This window comes from Ylistrum balloti, unplaced genomic scaffold, assembly GCF_031769215.1.
Source record: "Ylistrum balloti isolate Yb309-2 unplaced genomic scaffold, AGI_CSIRO_Ybal_v1 Utg370052, whole genome shotgun sequence".
NCBI classification, from domain to species: domain Eukaryota; kingdom Metazoa; phylum Mollusca; class Bivalvia; order Pectinida; family Pectinidae; genus Ylistrum; species Ylistrum balloti.
The window spans coordinates 1,399,419-1,420,167 of record NW_026782104.1 but is presented as its reverse complement, the minus strand read 5'-3'; the positions used below and the strand labels follow the sequence as shown (position 1 = coordinate 1,420,167).

General features: G+C 35.5%; 2 protein-coding genes across 4 annotated transcripts; both read right to left on the bottom strand.

Annotated features, from left to right (window-relative positions):
- Positions 1–548: 548 nt before the first annotated feature.
- LOC132549252 (N-acyl-phosphatidylethanolamine-hydrolyzing phospholipase D-like) lies at positions 549–8,195 on the bottom strand. 3 transcript variants are annotated; one of them, XM_060213167.1, is made up of 6 exons: positions 8,132–8,195; positions 5,360–5,575; positions 3,358–3,849; positions 3,006–3,154; positions 2,315–2,429; positions 549–1,571 (listed from the first exon to the last, which is right to left on the bottom strand). In XM_060213167.1, the coding sequence occupies exons 2-6, from the start codon at positions 5,534–5,536 to the stop codon at positions 1,458–1,460; spliced, it is 1,047 nt and encodes a 348-aa protein (XP_060069150.1). In that variant the 5' UTR covers positions 5,537–5,575; positions 8,132–8,195; the 3' UTR covers positions 549–1,457. The 3 variants fall into 3 exon arrangements, with proteins under 3 accessions (XP_060069150.1, XP_060069149.1, XP_060069152.1); XM_060213166.1 differs by lacking the exon at positions 8,132–8,195 and adding an exon at positions 6,607–6,666; XM_060213169.1 differs by lacking the exon at positions 8,132–8,195 and adding an exon at positions 6,072–6,220.
- A 6,377-nt stretch (positions 8,196–14,572) lies between these two features.
- LOC132549289 (N-acyl-phosphatidylethanolamine-hydrolyzing phospholipase D-like) lies at positions 14,573–20,692 on the bottom strand. Its single transcript, XM_060213211.1, has 6 exons — positions 20,644–20,692; positions 19,067–19,260; positions 18,101–18,589; positions 17,192–17,340; positions 16,413–16,527; positions 14,573–15,315 (listed from the first exon to the last, which is right to left on the bottom strand). Exons 2-6 carry the CDS (start codon positions 19,244–19,246, stop codon positions 15,205–15,207), a joined length of 1,044 nt encoding a protein of 347 aa, XP_060069194.1. The 5' UTR covers positions 19,247–19,260; positions 20,644–20,692; the 3' UTR covers positions 14,573–15,204.
- Between the last annotated feature and the right edge of the window lie 57 nt (positions 20,693–20,749).

Genomic DNA, 20,749 nt, shown 5'->3' with positions numbered 1-20,749 from the left:
AGGTTTCCACTAAGAGAATGAATTATTCATTTGTGATTCCAAAAACACACTTAAATAAAGAACTAGAATCCACATTTCAATTTTAATTTATGGTGGAAGTTATTTTCAATTTTTGATGGACACCAGTTTTTTTGGGCAAAAATTATCATTCTTAGCTTCTAATCTCCCTGGTGTTGAATAGTGAATAACAACAAAATCTACAATTTAGATACTGAAGTTTATTTCATGATAAGTCACTCAACATAAAAAATCAATTATCACACATAACTGTCAGCAAAACTGTAAAACTGTATGGAATAACAGTGACATACAACTGTGTACTGTACAATACAATCATAGTTGTATAGAATAACAGTGACATACAATGGTGTACTGTACAACACAATTATAGTTGTATGGAATAACAGTGACATACATCTGTGTACTGTACAGCACAATTATAGTTGTATGGAATAACAGTGACATACATTTGTGTACTGTTCAACACAATTATAGTTGTATGGAATAACAGTGACATACAACTGTACAGCACAATTATAGTTGTATGGAATAACAGTGACATACATTTGTGTACTGTTCAACACAATTATAGTTGTATGGAATAACAACGACATACAACTGTGTACTGTACAACACAATCATAACTCTACAGAGTTAGAGTTGCATTCTTTGTGGAAAGATTTCCGAAGGAACAAGGTTGGAGGGAATAAAGCACAATGTATATACCATGTAACTCAGGATGTTGTAATTATTGTCAAATCAGTTTAGCATAATAATCTAATTCAGAATGAAGATAAAATTCCCAAAGTTATTTGATAGGATATTCATAACACATACAAAATTAATGTTACATGCAATTACATATAAAGTCGTAATACAATAAAAATAGACTAAGAATTTGATAAATGCTTTAATGGTTTACTGTTTACACAAATACAGGTGTACTGCAGACAATGCTATCCTTAGCGTGATCTAATAATGCATTCATTCATACATTCAATCATTGTGGGGGTCACATTACAGTATCTATATCATAATACGTAAAAATGCACATAAAATATGGACCATTTAAATGGTTGAAAAAAGTTACAAATAAAAATTCTCTGTTATTTCAACCCTGGAAATATGACCTTGACCATCAGCAGTTCCAAAGAAATAGATTTCTGAAATAACCTTTTGGAGACTCATGAAATTAAATTGACTTTCAGTCCCACAGATGTCTTTGTTCCACTAGCTATGTTTTATGACCTCAGAAGTCTTTGTTTCAACTTGCAACACAATACATGATCCTGAGGCCCTTTTAAGGTCCTTATTTCATGATAAACCATTATCCATGATCGAGTGATATTCCATTCCCTCTGAAGATCCTTGCTTCAGCATTTGTTTTATGATAAATGACCTTGTGACCCCCTTTAGATCCTTGATTCATGTTTACTTTGTCTTCCAGTAGATTTTATTCAGATTCCCCCGAAGGTCCTTGTTATGCCATGATTTACTGTGATAAATGCATTCTCTAGAAGCTGGGCCTTCTTTGCTTCTATTTTCAGTTGGTCTCTTGGTTCAAGATAGTACTACAAGATAAAATCACATATTCACACATAACACATTCAGTATAAAAGGTTAGATATTCTGAAGTTTTTTTTAAACTGAAAAATTTATATCAAGATAGATTAATGTTACATAATTTTTGTTCCTGTTGCTCTCTCTCTTCAACGGCAAAAAAAATGAGAAGCTTGGAAGACTACCATAAAGTCAGTTAATTTCAGGGAGATTACATCTTTGCTATTAACAGGATAGCAGAGACATGCATTTTATTGATGAAATGATGAGACAAGCGTGTGTAAGATGTCCTTTAACATCCAAATCACAAAATTTTAGTTTGGAAAAATATAATTTAATCGTTTTTCAAAGAAAATCAAATATTTTTAAGTCATGAAAATAACATGCTACATAAGGTAAGATAATGTAGTTTAGACACCAAAATGGCAAAAATCCATTTAGCAAAATAGACAAGCTTTATGGTATTTGTAGCAAATATTACCTTATACTGATAGGAATGGATTGCAAGAACTTGTTATAAAACCAGAAGATTAATTTTCCAGCATGTCAATCCAACATATAAGCAGCACATTTGTTAATGGATTTTCTATAAATTGTTCCTACTAACCATAAGCATCTTTAGAACAATTTGTCAAGCGAGAAAAAAAGTTTAAATCTATCATTATTCTAGAAGCAATCAATTTCTTATACCAGATGGTTTATTAGGAACTCTTGAGACATTTAAAGAAAACTTTTATGGAGTTCTGGAGCTTACCTCCTTTGTGAGTTTGAAGGTACCCCAGTGAATCCCTACAGAATTCTTAGATTTCACGTCAAGATGAATATCAACAGCTTCCTTCGGGTTTATGTGTTGTGGCTCCATGAAATGTCTACAGCGAAAACAACACTAGTAAGCTAGCACCTGACATTACAACAAATAATGGAAGTACCAGATTTGTGATTGATGGTAGGTTCTATCTGTTTCCAACATTTCTGATGTCAAAACTTCATCACTTGATTGTATCAACAAAATAAGACATTGAGTCAATATACATACATATCACCATTTTAGATTTACATCTAACTGTGAAACAATTTAGGGTTAAATATCATCTAGGATGTAGGTGTATTTTCATTTTGACTTCCATGTTTATAAAACTAGACAGAAGATTGATTGATAAGCCATCAATACACAATATTATGCATTCATGAATTACTTTTGTTTGAAAAATCACAAAATTTGAACCCCATAAAAATACTGGTTTTTATTGTATATACATTATTCCATTCATTGAAGATTTAAAGGTTTAACTAACATTTTATCTTTAACATTTTCCAATTGAAATTCATGTTTAAATGAAAATATAACAAATTAAGCTAGTAGATGCCTTGATGACAGATATACCAGTTAATCCAGTGACAAGAACTTCTGTAATATATAGCATCAAATGTTCCCTCACACCTACCGTGGGTAATATGCACCAATAGGTATCGCAGACAAATCAAAAGGGCCATATTTCTTTCCAATCTGTTTGAAAATATCACAGTATCCAGTGTCACCAGCGAAGAAGAAACTGTGGCGAGGACCCTTGATGACCCAGCTTCCCCACAAAGACTGAAATGAATAAATCATGTCACTTCAGTGTTTTGTTTTTTGAATCAGGAAATATTTTGCCAGTTAAATTTTACAAAATTCCCCTCATTTCACAGACAAACAATTAATTACATTGCTTTAGTCCACACTTAATGTGTCAGTGATATACATGTTGTTAACAAGTATGTTGTCATTGTAAGGACAATATTAAGGAAGAAACTTACTTCATTGGTATCAATTATTGCACGTCCACTCCAGTGTTGGGCTGGTGTCAGTACAAATTGTATTTCTTCCTGAAGGTCAGCATGATGCCCATGTTGCTCCCACCATGTCAACTCCACGATATTTCTACATCCTGTGTCTTTCATCCACTTACCAATCCCTTTAGGAACATACCACACAATTTTTTCCCCAAACCTTTCATTAAGCTTTCCCACTGAGTTGGCATCTAAATGATCAAAGTGATTATGACTGATAACTACCGCATCTATGGAAGGTAGTTGCTCAATTGTGCATGCTGGCATTCGGAAACGTTTGTATCCAAAAAGTACTGGCCCTGTGCTATCACTGAAGACAGGATCAGTTAATACATTGATACCATCCAGCTGGACCAATACAGTCGCATGACCGATCCAAGTGGCCTGGACACCTGAGCTCGGTGGATTCTTTAACTGTTCAATGTCTGGAGTACAAACTGGTAGGGTAATGTCCAGATCCTGTTTTACATAAAAAATATACCATGTAATAACAACTCACATCAACACAAGATTAAGATTGTACCAATAAATCAAGATTGTACCAATAAATCAAGATTGTACCAAAAAATCAAGATTGTGAATAAATCAAGATTGTACCAAAAGATTAAGATTGTACCAATAAATCAAGATTGTACCAAAAAATCAAGATTGTGAATAAATCAAGATTGTACCAAAAGATTAAGATTGTACCAATAAATCAAGATTGTACCAAAAGATGCTTCAGGCCCAATAATAGCACCATGGACCTTCAGGTAACTGAGAAGATGTTGTTTAAATATTTTAACACATTTTACCCTTATAACCTTGAAAATGGGTCAAGGTAATCAATTTTAACAAACTTGGTATCCCTTCATCCCATCATGCTACAGGCCCAATATCAGCACCCTGGGCCTTTTGGTTATTGAGAAGAAGTTGTTTAAATGTTCAAAATATTTGATACCTGTGACCTTGAAGTAAGTCAAAGTCATTCATATCAACAAACTTGGTAACTCTAACTCCAAACATGCTAAAGGCCCAATATCAGTATCCTGAGCCTTCTGGTTATTGAGAAGAAGTCATCTAAATAGAAAGTTTACATACAGTGGACGCTGGATGGCACATGATAACAGACGAAACAATGACCGTTCGGGTCAGATGACCTAAAGATGTGCTACAATGAAAATTACGTATGCTGATATCAAGGAATCATATTTATTCCAAAACAAGCCCAGTCAGCTCTGATAAGTAAGGTCTAAATCATAGTTAGTATGAGATGGGCTTATTGCAGAACAATGGAAAAACATTTGCCACCATTTCAGGTAAAAGATATTTGACAGGGATGGGCTTAATAGACGCTTGACCTTATTCCTAAATAAATATTTTATTAATGTCATTTGTGTCAATGGATGAAAAATGTTCACAATCTTGTTTAACTTTTTGAATATGGTTTAGTATCTAAACCTATCAGGTGAGAGTGTCACAATTTCCACTGCATCAGAGTAGGTTTCTAAATTAATTCACTGAGTGTTGACTGGTTTTGCTTGCTTTTTCAGGACAAATTACTCAATTTTTCTACCATAAAGTACACAAAATGTGGGCAACCTATTCTATAAATAGTATTAGGACATAATTATCACAAGCACAATAACTCTGGGAACACAGAATGTTCTCCTTTTGGCGTGTAGGATGGCAAATGTTATAGTGTAAATAAAGGAATGCGTCACTTGGTTTATTATATAATTTGCTTCACAGACACCCATTGTGTAGCATGTAAATAGTGGTATCAAAGAAGTTTAACTCAGTGTCGCTGACTTCGAGCATTAAGTTTCTAGTTGGGTCGTACAAATTTATGGCTTCACAAAAGGAGGTAAGTGTCTCTGCTATGCAGCCATATAAAGGTAAAATGATCAATAAAATACTCCTTGCATCCCCGAAAAAAACCAACACTTAATACATGTATCAAAGTCTTTAAACAAAATCAGAAACTTACTGTGCTGGATGGTATTTCACTGACATCAGCCCATCTTTCATTTGGCAGGATATTGTTTAAAACAAAAGATAAACCATTTGGGTACTCCCATGTTGTCCAGGGACATTTATATCTGCCGTTCCACTTCACCTGGGGCTTCACCTCTTCCTCCTCACACAAGGCAGAAGTTTCTGCCATTGTTCTAAAGTAAATCTGTCAAATTCTCAGGTGAAGTACCTAAAAAACACAATATTGCTTGAGCTGATTATAACATTAAGAACATCTCCTGGTTGTGTCAAACACGAGTCACACCTCCAGTGGGGGTGCACATCCACTAAAACTTGAAAAGTGACCATTATTTGAAAGAATATCGAGGGTAATTTAATCATCACACCATTGCTCACACAGGCTGATCCAGGGGGGATTTGACAAAATTTACCAAGTGACCATTATTTGAAATAATACCAAACTAAAATTCAATCATCACACCATGTGTAGGCCTACTGAATACGGCACTTCATATCACATATGAATAACTCAATTGAGGACCCATACAGTATCAGTATTTACAAAAAAACAGACATTGAAAAATTGAAAATTAATTTCACTGACAATATTATTACATTACTACCCTATTATCTATATGCAGCAAAGTCTCTTTATTTTTTAGATGTACCATAACATAATCATACTTTATATTTATTTTACTTTTTGAGCATTGGTCCGATCTTACCAAAGAGGTTACTTTTCAGTTAAAATGTGTGCCCCTCTCTACCCTGAAATCCTGGATCCTCGCCTTGTTAAAAAACAAAAATGAAATGGGTAATGGGTTTAGGTAAACAAAGTATCCATTTCAGAAAGGTCTTGAAGGATTATCTAGTCCTATAGAACACTTCAGATTTTTTACAGAAATTACTTTTTCACGCACACTCATGATCATACCATCACAAACATTGTATTATATTTGTTCTTTCATTTTAAGCCTTACAGCTCGTATCTATGGCTATTATAACATATACGAAATATTCAGAATTTGTAAATAAAAATCAACCGACATTGTCCGAGTCCAGAGGAAAAAGACAGACTTGAGAACAGTTGAATACACTTAGGAGTACAACAGTATATAATTGATGAACAATTATTGTTTGAATTGTGCCAGACAATATCATTTTACAGAGGATAAATGGCAGTAGATACAAGATAATAAAACAACACTCATTAGACTTGAAACGTTGATCATAATGTAAAAGTGACGGAAATTTGTATACATAAACATCCTGTACTTCCGACTGACAGTTCAACACGGTACATCCACCATATTGTTTACTTCACGACTTCGGAATAGAACAGATTACGGCTATCGGAACACCTTTGCAGTTCACTACCTGCAGTGTCTCGTATTCGTCGAGGATTCTGCACGTGCAGTTCGCCGTATTTCGGCTATAATAAAGCCGCTAATTTTCCATACCTCGGTAATCAGCGGTAAAGTTTCGACAGGATTGGGTTGGCTCCCTTTTCTTCTCAATCTTTCTTTTTAGCGTTTGGTAAGAATTCTCAATTTATTAGGTAGTGCGAAGTGTAGGTTTAGGAATTGAATAGGCTTGGACATGTAGGGTGTCTTGTTTAATTATTATTGGTATGTAAGGTTTATTTTTAGTCCGTCTGTCATCTATGTTAGGTAGGTGTCAGGCCTTGTAGTCGTTAGTGTTGTTAATTAAGTCAGGCTTTGTTGTATAAAGCCACTGTCAGAATATTTCATTGCGTATGCGTGCACATGTGACTCGAGAGAATAAGTATCTTGTTTTAATTGTCTTAAATATACACCTATTTGTTGTACATAATGAAACATAATTGGATTTACATTCACGTGTCACACCTAATTTAATAATAAAATTTGTAAAATCTGTGCTGAAATCACAGGTACAAGTCATTATCTACCTATCAATGGCTAATCCAGGTAATTCCGATCTCCACGAGTCAATTTTTCTTTCATGTCTCGCTGTAACATCGTGCCAATAAGAAAAAATTTTAATCAATTTTGAATTCAATCCATAGTCCGATGATCAGACTCAATCAACACTCCGCATTCTATTATGTCAACGATAACATCCGCCATTAAACATGAAAACAGACCACGTTCGTCGCGAAATTAGACGTGAAAGAGAATAAAACCTGTCAATGTCTCAACAGTTAAACATATAAGTGTTTCAAAAGATATTTGTATTATAACCGAAAACATTTTTCAATGTCCCAAACAGGGCACTGTCTGCCGATCGTTAGTTTTGACTCGCCAGTTGCTATCGCGTTTACAAGCACTTCGTCCCAAATTTGCTTGATATTGACCCAGACAGTTTGCATTAATATATATAGTAATTATCTTATTCATAATTGTTGTTCATAAATAAACCGTCAAATCCTTTTAGTGTCAGTTTTGAGTACCAGATAATCCCGACAATCAATGTTAGCGACCTCAAAGAATCTTCGACCTGACGAAACAGAATAGTAGAAGCCGCTGAAAAATGGGATGTCGTCTTTATCAATGGGGCATCAGTGCACATTTGTTGAGACCTTCCAAATCCGAGTGTATTAAAAAAAAATACGTCATCATTAGGTTTAACTACCGGACGTTAGTCATGTGAAATATATCTACTATAAATAACAGGAATTATATATATGAAGAATTAACATATAGAACGTCCGATTCCTGTGGTTTTACAGCTAGTTACCGGTTTGTTTGTCACTTACAGATTTGTGTGCTGCTGCGTAGAATTGTTGTTAAGAACGTCTACTTACACAAGTTTCAGTTATCTAAGCTATCGATCGCCCGAAGCCTTGAAATTACACCGCTCAAAGCGTGTTCACCGAGGAAGTGACAAAGTGAAAGTACATCAGAAACGAAAGCTGTGGTTTCCGGCTTTCCCACACTGCCGCACCCCCATGATACACATTAAAGTTGCAAATACATGAAATTTCTTATTTTTTTCCCTCCTCTGGTGCTATGGATGATATAAGAACTTACATTACTGCAACAGAGGTCATTTTTATCTAAATGCCTCCGCTAGGAATCGAACCCGGGACCCCTGGCTTACTAGTCTGACGCTCAACCAATCGAGCTAAAGAGAAATTCTCTCTAGCCGAGTGGTATATTGCGGCTAGTATTTTACCAGGGTTACATACTCCCCCTCCAAGAAATAACTCGTCCTCGAGTTTCCAGGGGTTACAGCGATGCTGGTGGGGCATGGCTAAGTACTAATCCCGGGTCCCTACATGGGCGCCAATTGTAACAGGGTGAAAACACCACGCCATAACATTTATTCAATGCATAAAAAAAAAAACCTAGAAAAGAAACAAAGACAAACACTTAGTATTGCACACACAACATCAGGGGACATAACTCTCGCACTGTATAATTACCTATTTTTTCTCTATTATCTAAATTATGGCAAATACAAATTGTTTACCAACTTTACAATATAATTAGATTATTTAAATTAACATTACTTATACAGTACTGTTATATGATTAAATAATACAAAACACAGAAAATACTTCTATGACTAAATTGTCTTACTTTCCTGAAACATACATATACTATCCATATTTCATATTCATTAACATCGAATATACATTTCAACGTAATAATTTTATATAGTAAACTCACCCTACATATGGTGTAGAGGTTTATAGAGGTTCTCAAATATACACACTTGAAACTATGCTGTCTCCCGCTATCACTCTCCAATTATCTATAAAATTAATACAACTACTTAATACTTGTCATATACCGTTTAACATGACAATAGACAACACAAATTGAGAATTAAAAATATGATAAGGCAACTTTGTAGCACTGCAGATAAACTTGGGATAGCCAAACTTCCAAAGAAAAAAATGATACAAGTATTATACTATATACTATATATTAAAAAATACATTTATTATACAGGACTAATTTATTGTAATATATATTAAGCAATAAATTAACTACAATATTCTGAAGTATTAATAAACATATAACTTACCAATTATAATGTATCTCCGTTTCTTTCTAATCAAAAATGCATCTTTCCCCTTGGGAATCTAAATCTGTTCTCCAACAAAGAACTGAATACCGATGTTCAAATCAAGCTTACTTTCCCTCTCATGATGAACTCTAGCCAATCAAAATCCAATGTCACTGGACAGGTCAGTGGCTGTCATAGGTCAAACTTGTGCATGTACATGTATTTACCATATATGGGATTCATACAGGTAATAGTGAGTACAATTCACATCACAAGACATACTTACCTGGCATTCTATAACTAGAAATAAAACATTATAAATATCTTACCCATGTCAGACATACAGACATGTTACCTATTAAAAATACATATAAAGTTAACAACCTGACCCATGTCAGAAGATATAAAATATGCATTTCTGACATTGTCACAACATGCCCTAGTACGTAGGTAAAATTAAAAAGCATAAATAACACACTGTCACATACTCCCCCCTGTTGAAAAAATGACCTCCGTGTCATTTACTACTTATTACGGCAAGTACTGCAGTCCTTGCACACTCTGGCATATCCTCAAATGTACGTGTACGGGCAAGCTCAGCAATGTACTCTGCACGTAATAGCCAGTCTGGTCCTTTTGTAGGGGTTTGTATACTCATAAGATATTCACCAGATGTCTGCCACTTTGGTTGTTCTCTGTTTCTTGTTGATCTCCTTGGTTTAGGAACTGGTCTAACTTGTACAGGATCCATCAAATTGGTGTCCTTTCCAGACACCTCTTCACCTGGACATGGTGGCTTTGGATCCTCATGAGATGTGTGAATATCTACATTCTCTATTGGTATTTGGTCGTCACCACTATTCCCATCACCTCCTGTCTCCGCAATCTCATCCTGATCGTCATCAGAGGATTCGGCGACAACAGACTCCTCAGCTAGAGTTGTCTCCTTGGTGCTGGAAGGGGCACACACAACTCTAACTTCAGGAGAAAGAACAACATACATATCCTCAGAGTCTGCATCACTCTCAGTCTCACTGGATTCATCTTTACACACTTCTGTGCATGAATCAACAGTCCTGTGCTTCTTCTCCGTCTTACTAGTTTTGTCTATTACTGATAGTGGCACACTAGAAATGGGAAGTAACAAATTTCTATGCAGTGTGCGAATTCTCCCTTCACCTGTTTCCTTCTTAACTTTAAACACAGGAACATCCTTGTTCAACTGCCCGTGCACAATGTACGCATCCTCCTCCCACTTGTCGGCTAATTTATGGCGTCCATCATGCACCAGAAGTTTTACTCGGTCACCGGGTTGGATCCAAGAACCTCTTACTCGAGTGTCATAGTTCTTCTTTTGTCTGTCCTTGGAATGACTGGATGCTTCGGCCGCACACTGATATGATGACTTCAACCTCTTCCGAAGAGAATCAACATAATGGGAGTAGGTGGTACTCTTTCCTTCAAGAGATCTATCAATGCCAAATACTAAATCACTAGGCAATCTCGGATGCCTTCCGTACATGAGAAAGAATGGTGTGTGTCCAGTGCTCTCATGTCGAGTGCAGTTATATGCATGGACTAAAGGTCCAATATGTTTATTCCAGTCAGCTTTCTCACTTGGTTCTAGTGTTCCTAACATGTCCATCAACGTACGATTAAATCGTTCACACAACCCATTTCCCATTGGGTGGTATGGCGTTGTTCTGGACTTCTTTATTCCTGCTGTCAAACACAATTCTTGGATTACTTTTCCTGTAAAATTGGCTCCTTGGTCTGAATGTATCAAAGGAAAACCATAGTGTATAAAGAATTTGTTGAACAAAACCTCAGCTGTTGTTTTTGCAGACATGTTGCGCGTAGGATAAGCTTGCGCGTATCTAGTAAAATGGTCGGTAAGTACCAATACATACTGGAATCCTCCTTAGGATGTTTCCAAAAAGTCAACACATATCACTTCCAATGGTTGGGTAGAAACTGTCAAACTCTCTGGGTAGCAGAAAAACATCCTTTGTCATCCCGGGCCAGAAAAATCTTGAATTAACGACAGTGTTCTGTCTCTTCCCGGATGTCCAACAGAATCATGAAAGTAATGTAGCACTTTGTTGATTAATACAGATGGAACTATCCGCTGACGAACACACTCACCATTTCTCTTGGTAGAACGATAAAGCACACCTCGGTCCAAGACTAAATTTTCAAAATATCTAAGCAGCTTAGACTGATCAAGAGACAAATTACGTCGATGAGGTTTCCTGTTATCTCTGATAGCTGTGATCATTGGTTGTAAGGCTCTATCCTGCCCCTGCTTACTCCTCCATTCCCGCTGGGTCATATGTTCCATATCAGTGATGTCTACATCTTCTAGATCACTCATAGGATCAGAGGTAATAACTTCTGCTCTGGTACCATTCTGTACGCTGGAGCACACAGCTTTAATCGTCTCTCGCTTTATCTCATCTTCAACTTCACTGTCGCTATCGTCGAGTCTGGACAATGCATCCGCATCCATGTTGTTACGGCCTGGTCTGTACTTGATACAAAAATCATATGATGCCAGAGATGCCAGCCACCTGTGTCCTGTTGCGTCTAATTTGGCAAATGATAACACGTATGTAAGAGGATTATTATCGGTCAATACTGTAAATGACGTCCCATATAAATAATCCTGAAACTTATCAGTTATTGCCCACTTGAGCGCAAGAAACTCTAATTTATGCGCAGGATAGTTGCGTTCCGCTCGACTTAATCCTCTGCTAGCATAACTTATAACTACTTTCTTACCATCCTGTTCCTGGTATAAGACTGCACCTAACGCCTTAGAACTTGCATCTGTATGTACTTCAAAAGGCAAAGTCATATCCGGGTAACCAAGTATAGGCGGTGATGTAAGCTTTTCCTTCAGGGTATTGAAAGCTTCTTCTTGATCCTTACCCCAATGCCATGGAACCTCAGTAGAGTTACTGTCTGGCTTCTTTGTTTTCTTTCTGCCTTTCTTCTTAGTCCTAGTACCAGGAAGGAGATCATGTAGTGGCTTGGCAATAGCAGAAAAATTCTTCACAAATTTTCTGTAGTAACCGGCAAATCCTATAAAACTTCTCAATTCATCTGGGTTAGTGGATGTCTTCCATTCTAAGATCTTCTTAGTCTTTTCTGGATCAACTTCAACACCATCTTTGGATACAATGAATCCTAAATACTTCACTTTCGACTAGAATAGTGAACACGTCTTTGGTGAAAGTTTTAATCCATGTTCTCTGAGTCTCTGTAGTACTTTTCCAAGTCGTTCCAAATGCTCCTCATAAGTTCCAGAGAAAACTATTAGGTCATCTAAGTAAATAAAACAGATGGATCCAATATACTCACCCAGGCACATTATAGGTAAATAAGATTATCCAAATATGAATGATAAACAACAACAGCTTGTCAGAGAGAATCTTGGATAGGTTTACTACATTTCTATGTATTAGATATGCACGCACCTCCGCTACGCCCACCCCCGAAATCTGTGTGTATAACTCCAGGGTATGAAAACTTCTCGACTACGTATATTGTTTGATTTCATTATCGTCCTCTCCAGATTTATCTCCCCTGCTTTGATGGGGAGAAAGTTATATGCCTTTCTGACCGATTTATCCCCCCGTCAGAATTGTGTTCTATTTTTTTTACCTGTAAATGTAGGTTTGTATTGTTAGATTTGTGTTCTATTTTTTTCCTGTAAATGTAGCTTAGTATTATAAATTCCTGCATACTGTGTTACTGATATTGATATAACTATTAAAAGAATGTATGTTAAGTCTTTGGAGACACCAAATGGTCTCCTTGACTGGTTTGACATCTGGAGGAGGATTATGGGAGGAAAGTTCGGCCTCGGATGTGGAGTAGTGGATTATGGGAATGTTTTGTTTTTCAATGATGAAGGCACGCGGGGAAATTAAAATTTGTTTTGATACACTTTAAGAAACGGTGTATAAAGCTACAGAACATATCAATATGACTTTATTACGAATAAATAAACTTATGAAAAACGCGGCGCTTGAAAGTTTTTACCTGTTTAAACATTGTACAAGTACGGAGGCGTATTCCGGTCACTTTGTGCTTTATTTTATCTCGAAATTTCGACTAACTCAAAATTTCGAGTTGTTATCTCGAAATTTCGGGTTAACATCTCAAAATTTCAATAACTGACTAACTCAAAATTTTGGATTACTAGCTCGAATTTTCGAGTTGCTATCTCAAAATTTCGCGTTGCTATCATTGGAGTTCCGTAATGTAACTTATTTGGGACAAAGATGACGTCACACGAAGAGTTCCGTCATGGAATAGTAAGTCGGTAAATTTCTGAAGTCAATTTTATTTTATTTTAATATCATAAAGTTACTATATATAAAAAATCAAATTATAAACTTTTACACACATTAATGTCATTCAAAATACGAAGGAAAATCTGAAGAATTTCATTTTTACAAAATTCTCCCATCTGAGCCTGCACATGACCCCAGTATGCCTCGGAACTCCTTTCTTATAAATTTAACTCCCCTTATCCAAAGGATCGTCTTGGTCAAAACAGTCAAAGTTAAATTAAAACGTCTGCTCATATAGACCCCCAGTTGTTGATGGAAGGGGCATCAAGAAGTCAAAATAAGTTCAATTAAATTTCAAAATGCTTTTCAAGATCCAAGTATGGTAGAATCAAATAGTTTTTCATGGATGAAATGGTGTTAAGGTGCTTTACTGAAACTGCAAATTGATTACCCCTTTCCATCCCTCTCCATTGTCTCACTTTTCTTTTGGGAGGGGGTAAATTTACTATAGGGTACCAGTACATAAATGTTGGACATAATTTCAGCTCTGACATTATCAGGGCTTGAGAAGAAGATTTCTTAAAATTTCAGCTATTTTCCCTTTCAGGGTCCACTCCCTTAGCTCCCTGGGGTTCTGGACCCCCAAATTTCACAATTTTGATCATTTGAACATCAAGGATAACTGTGGCCTAGTTTAATTAAAATCTGTCTGGCAATTTTTAAGGAGAAGTGAAAAATGTGAAAATATTTTTGGACAGAGAACAATGCATGGGTGAAACATAATGGCCAATTTTCTAGCTGAATGTTAAAAACGTATTTAGTAGTGTTATGAAAAAATTACAAATATTTTCTTTTTATCATGTTCAATCAAAATTTAATTTCTAACTTAAATTGATATTGACATCAAAGTCAATGCTTATATTGCCCAACTCTGAGTAAATCAGTACAACTACACAAACATTCATACAAAAATTAATATTATATATAAAAAAATGATAAAGAGCCATCCGCAGTTTTTTAAGCTAGGTGGATTATTGATATAGTGGATTGTTAACTTAATGTTTCAAATGACTACTTCACCAAAACAGCTGCACAAATTGTCACCAAATTTGATATCAATGATAATAAATAAGCAAATAATAAATAATGAATAAACAATATTAAATTTTAAAATAAACAATGTTGCATACAATATACTGGTATTGACAATTTGTCCATTAGTTAAACAAATAAAAATACACAAAATTAGTGTTGACATGAAATACGCTCCACAAATCACTAAATGTAAACATAAAAATTCAGCCTGATGGACAAATACATAAAATATGTAAAAATGACATAATATATCATAAAGTCAAAATGGAGGTTCTCGTATATCACTAGATAAAAGTCATGTGCAGAACATGTGACATGACAAACTTTTTATTACAGTCTTCAAAAGAGCAATGTTCGTGAGGCTAGTGTCCAATAATCATATACGCAACTCATTGGTCAATTAAACTGTAAAACTCGGCACTGTATTAGTGATCATTTGTATTGTTTGTTTAGCCATTGTATAAAGTCACTTCCTAAATATCCTGGTTTCTCCGTGGTTTAACGTTACAAAACAGTCGTCTGATAGGTCAGATTTCTTCAGTTCTTCAGCCAGCTTAGTCTTTGGTTCCAAATAGAACTATATTAATGAAAGAAAGACATGTTAAATGTACAATCTATTTCTACATAATGGTAATGGAAATTCCCCAATGTTATACGAAAAAATGAAACAGAAAAAAAAGCTGTGAGGCCCAGTAGTAGTAGGATTATTTATAAATGATTAAAGCAGTTGAGAATATCTCAGCAGAAAGGCAAAAAATGAAAAAACAAACAAACAAAAAAATACAATACAAAAATAAGTATTCATTTCAGCTCCTCAACTTCCCTAAAACTTCAGTTCAGTAGCACCAATGGAACTACAGAAGAGTTAAATATGTACCAAGTATTTCAAGATCTTGGATTTTGGACTGACCCCAAATGTACCAAAACGTAAGGCACCAATATGTGAGGATCACGTCAAGCAAGTTTGAACTGAACCCACTAATGGAACTTGAGAAGAAATTTGAAATAGGTGATATTCAGGAAAAGCATAATTGCACAATTCTGTTATAAAATGGCCCCTGAATGTGTCAAAGTTTTGACGAGGCCAAAAAATAACAACTCTTTGTACATATCCTTTCCTTAACATCTCCACCAATGTCCTACTCTATGGAACAAATGGAATTGGAGAGGAAGTTAAAATATGATGTTCCAAATGGCAGTAATGGAGGCCATTTTGGATTTCAAACTGACCTGGTGACATAAAGAAAAAACTCATTTTTGATTTGGAAAAGACCAGATTACCTTAGATAAAACCAATTTTGGAATTAGGACTGACCAGATGACCTAAAAAATTTTATTGTAAAAATTTGTTCGAAATATCCACATGTGTGATGACTGTATTCTCTGAAGTTTCCTCATGGTCCCTGATTGTCTCACTCCTCATTCTGTCGTTACTGGACAGTCCATCATTTAATTTTGGCCTACACTATCCTCTGAATTTCCTCAGGTGTTGATGTTTACAACAAGATAAAATATACTTTGGTAGTGGTTGTGCTAGTCTGTGATATTACTTCAGTACAAAGATTACCTGTATCCTATGATAACATCTATCTTTAATACGCTACAGACATGACTGCTGTATCCATGGTTACCTACTATACTCATATTTAATTTTATAGGTACTAGTCTGGTTACCTCGTAAGTGAGTTTGAAGGTTCCCCAGTGGATTCCTAGAGAATTACTTGACTTGACATCCTGATGAATTAGGACAGCCTCCTCAGGATCTACATGCTGGCTCTTCATTACATACCTGTGACAGAATGATGTGTAACAGTGGTAACAAATCAAGGTTACAAAGTGGTTAAAGCTGTCTTAGATTCTGACAACCATCATTCAACATTCACAGCTGTCTAAGTCCTTACATCTAGCTGTTTTAGATTCTAACACCAAGCTGTTTCAGGTTCTAACACAGAGCTGCCTTAAGTCCTGACACACACGTTCTAAGTCTGGACACCAAGTTGTTTCAGGTTTGAACATCCAGCTGTCTTAAATACTAATACAAATGTGTTGTGAGTCTTGATACTCACATGTCTTAAGTTCTAACATCCAGCTGTCTTAAGTTCTAATGCCCAGCTGTCTTAAGTTCTAACATCCAGCTGTCTTAAATACTATCATGAATGTGTTGTGAGTCTTGATACTCAGATGTCTTATGTTCTAACACCCAGCAGTATTAAGTTCTAACACCCAGCTGTCTTACATTCTAACACCCAGCTGTCTTAAATACTAACACACATGTGTTGTGAGTCTTGATACTCAGATGTCTTATGTTCTAACACCCAACAGTATTAAGTTCTAACACTTATGTTTCTTAGACCCCAACTTTCACCATTAAGTAAATACATGTTTGATGATACATACATATCTGAAAGTACAGGATATTTGTTAGATTATAAATTACAATCACCCTCACTCACCTCGGTGCATATGCACCAATAGGTATGGCAGACAGATCAAATGGACCATACTCCTCTCCTATTTGTTTAAAAGCTTCACAGTATCCAGTGTCACCAGCAAAGAAGAATCTATGATTTGGCCCCTTAATGACCCAGCTTCCCCACAGAGCCTATAAAGTAGAATAATTACACATATAAATCATGTGAGACCTGTTTAATCTGAACATCAATGGTCCAGACATTTATCCTTACACTACAATATATTCTTTCTAGATATTAAGACATGTCTAAACATGCAGACAAATTTTTTACCCCATAAATGCCATGTTGTGTCATTTCACTCTGCCATAAAATAAATATTCTAAGACAAAGGTGAAACAACACTGTTGTGATGTCATGAAAAGGTGACATCTTGATGGCACACATGAATGTCTCCATTTTGAAAAATGTACTGGCAGCATTGAAATAAGTCTTTCTTATAAGGAAATGAATGGAAGATTTTTGCTTATTTTTTTCAGAAATATGAGTTACATGATAAATAGAATCTTACACACTGACACTTATGTAAGATCCTCTACTATCGTTAATGTATTGATGTTTGATCTCCACATGAAGCTTCAGTTAAAAACTGATATAAAGATGTTGTTATATGTTTACACAGATTCCGGAATCTTGTAGTCAATATTACTCTAATATTCTATGAAACCTCTTATCTCAGTCTGAAATCTATGAACTGTGACTAATATTGAAAAATTGTAAGGCTGAATTATTATAACTTTCTTTTGGCCTTATCATATTGGTCTGGAATAGATAAAGTGTGGCTGTTGTTGAACATTTTATCAATTTTTTTTCATATTGGTTTGGAATTGATGAACTCCAGAAACAAAAAATATTTAATAGAAAATAGTCAGAATAATTCGGACTGCTTACCTTATTTGTGTCAGTTGCTGTACGTTTACACCAGTGCTGTGATGGTGTCAAACAAAACGTTATATTTTGGTCAGGAGAATGTCTGTGTTCCTCCCACCAGGACAGTTCCACAACATTTTTACAGCCACAATCAAGCATCCATCGCCTTGTTCCCATGGGAACATACCACCACAACTCATCCCCAAACTTTTTGTTCAGACTGACCACAGATCCATGATCAAGGTGATCGTAGTGATTATGACTTATAACCACAGCATCAAGGACTGGCAGCTCATCAATTTTAAAGGGTGGAGGGCGATATCGCTTTGGTCCAATCCACTGAAACATGGAGCAACGTTCACTGAAGATCGGATCTGTTATTACAGTAATGCCGTCTAGCTGGACCAACACACTTGCATGGCCAATCCACGTGGCTTGTACACCAGACTTGGGCGGATTCATCAACTGATCAAAATCAGGCTTCTGGACTGGTAAATGTTTATCTAATTCCTGTTACAAAAGATTAAATTCAAATATTTAAAAATTTGATAACAAATGAAGTAAACTACATTGATATATAAAAATATGATTTTTAGGCACTGTTGACATGTATGTTTTGTGCCTTAATGTCACATGTGTGTTGTAATATGTATGCACATGTATGTGTGTATGGCAGGAGTTGAAAGTGGTATGGTGATTTTGATTGGAGGATTGCTGTCTATCGGATTCAATCTAAAATTTGAACTGGTAAGTTTAGAATGTGATGGTGAAACTACCAAAAATAAACAAATTCCTTTTCTTTGTTAATATCACATACTAGATAATCTTCTCGCAACAAGATCAAGGACGCAGACATAATCTCTGATTCAAAGTCAGTGGATGTGCTTACTACAAGACGACGAGAAATAGCATTTGCTGCATACGTTTTGTTCTGCAGAACAGCAGTTGTCACTAGGTGACATCTGACAGAAGTCACAAATGACCAACCTGTTTTTCACTGGGGATTTTGCTGTGGTCTTTTTCCTTCACTAGCATTCTATACAGAACTTTGCAAAACGATGGTTCTACCCATGTGGTCCAAGGATTATTGTAGACACCATTGGCATACACTGGTTTTGTCCTTGTGCTTTGGAGTATATTTGAGTCTTTTACATCAATGGCGGCCATATTTTCATTTTATTCTACAAAAAAAATAGTGATTCAGTCAGACAGTAATCTGGTTATTATGAACGCATCATTGATTATAAACATGTACGTTGATCCCTAGCAAGCTAAACTAATTACTTTATCTGATTATAAAACAAATTGATATATCACTCAGTAACACTGACTAAATCTACACACTCTTTATCTTTACAGAGATATACCACTCAGTAACACTGACTAAATCTACACACTCTTTATCTTTACAGAGATATACCACTCAGTAACACTGACTAAATCTACACACTCTTTATCTTTACAGAGATATACCACTCAGTAACACTGACTAAATCTACACACTCTTTATCTTTACAGAAATATACCACTCAGTAACACTGACTAAATCTACACACTCTGTAGTATCATTACAGAGATATACCACTCAGTAACACTGACTAAATCTACACACTCTTTATCTTTACAGAAATATACCACTCAGTAACACTGACTAAATATACACACTCTTATATCATTACAGAGATATACCACTCAGTAACACTGACTAAATCTACACACTCTTTATCTTTACAGAAATATACCACTCAGTAACACTGACTAAATCTACACACTCTGTAGTATCATTACAGAGATATACCACTCAGTAACACTGACTAAATCTACACACTCTTTATCTTTACAGAGATATACCACTCAGTAACACTGACTAAATCTACACACTCTTTATCTTTACAGAAATATACCACTCAGTAACACTGACTAAATATACACACTCTTTATCTTTACAGAAATATACCACTCAGTAACACTGACGAAATCTACATACTCTATAGTATCTTTACAGAAATATACCACTCAGTAACACTGACGAAGTCTACATACTCTGTAGTGTCATTACAGAGATATACCATTCAGTAACACTGACTAAATATACACACTCTTTATCTTTACAGAAATATACCACTCAGTAACACTGACGAAATCTACATACTCTATAGTATCTTTACAGAAATATACCACTCAGTAACACTGACGAAGTCTACATACTCTATAGTATCTTTACAGAAATATACCATTCAGTAACTCTAAGTATACACTCTACTACAAATGTTTTGTGATATCACCTATTCAAACTGGATAGTTGATACGTTTTAAACTGAATAGAATCGCCAAATAATTTTGTTGATATCATTTCAATGAAATACAAAAGGAAAACGGCGCCCAATGTTCAGTCAGTGGGCTTTAATCGGCCTTACGTAACAACGACATATTGTAACAATACATTTGAACATAATTATCGATACAGCGATTCAAAGGTAAGATGACGTAACAGTTTAGGTATAAGATCGTCAAATGTGTATCAATTTAATATAACATTAAGGATTAATAAAATATCGACTTACCACTGTTGATCTGCCAACGTCCTATTTGCTGACTTCTAGCAAAATGAAAGTAGCAACGTTGCCTTTCGGAGTTTTCGGGTTTTATCTTTGTATTCAGGGGACACAT

What these genes read in the sequence shown, in the direction of transcription:
- LOC132549252 (XM_060213167.1), bottom strand. Translation starts at nt 5,536, where the DNA reads ATGGCAGAAACTTCTGCCTTGTGTGAGGAGGAAGAGGTGAAGCCCCAG. An exon ending in CAATAATTGATACCAATGAA is followed by an intron (nt 3,155 to 3,357) that starts GTAAGTTTCTTC and finishes TATTCATTTCAG; the next exon opens with TCTTTGTGGGGAAGCTGGGT. An exon ending in ATTGGTGCATATTACCCACG is followed by an intron (nt 2,430 to 3,005) that starts GTAGGTGTGAGG and finishes TTTTCGCTGTAG; the next exon opens with ACATTTCATGGAGCCACAAC.
- LOC132549289 (XM_060213211.1), bottom strand. Translation starts at nt 19,246, where the DNA reads ATGGCCGCCATTGATGTAAAAGACTCAAATATACTCCAAAGCACAAGG. An exon ending in AAATCCCCAGTGAAAAACAG is followed by an intron (nt 18,590 to 19,066) that starts GTTGGTCATTTG and finishes CTTTTGTAACAG; the next exon opens with GAATTAGATAAACATTTACC. An exon ending in ATTGGTGCATATGCACCGAG is followed by an intron (nt 16,528 to 17,191) that starts GTGAGTGAGGGT and finishes ATTCTGTCACAG; the next exon opens with GTATGTAATGAAGAGCCAGC.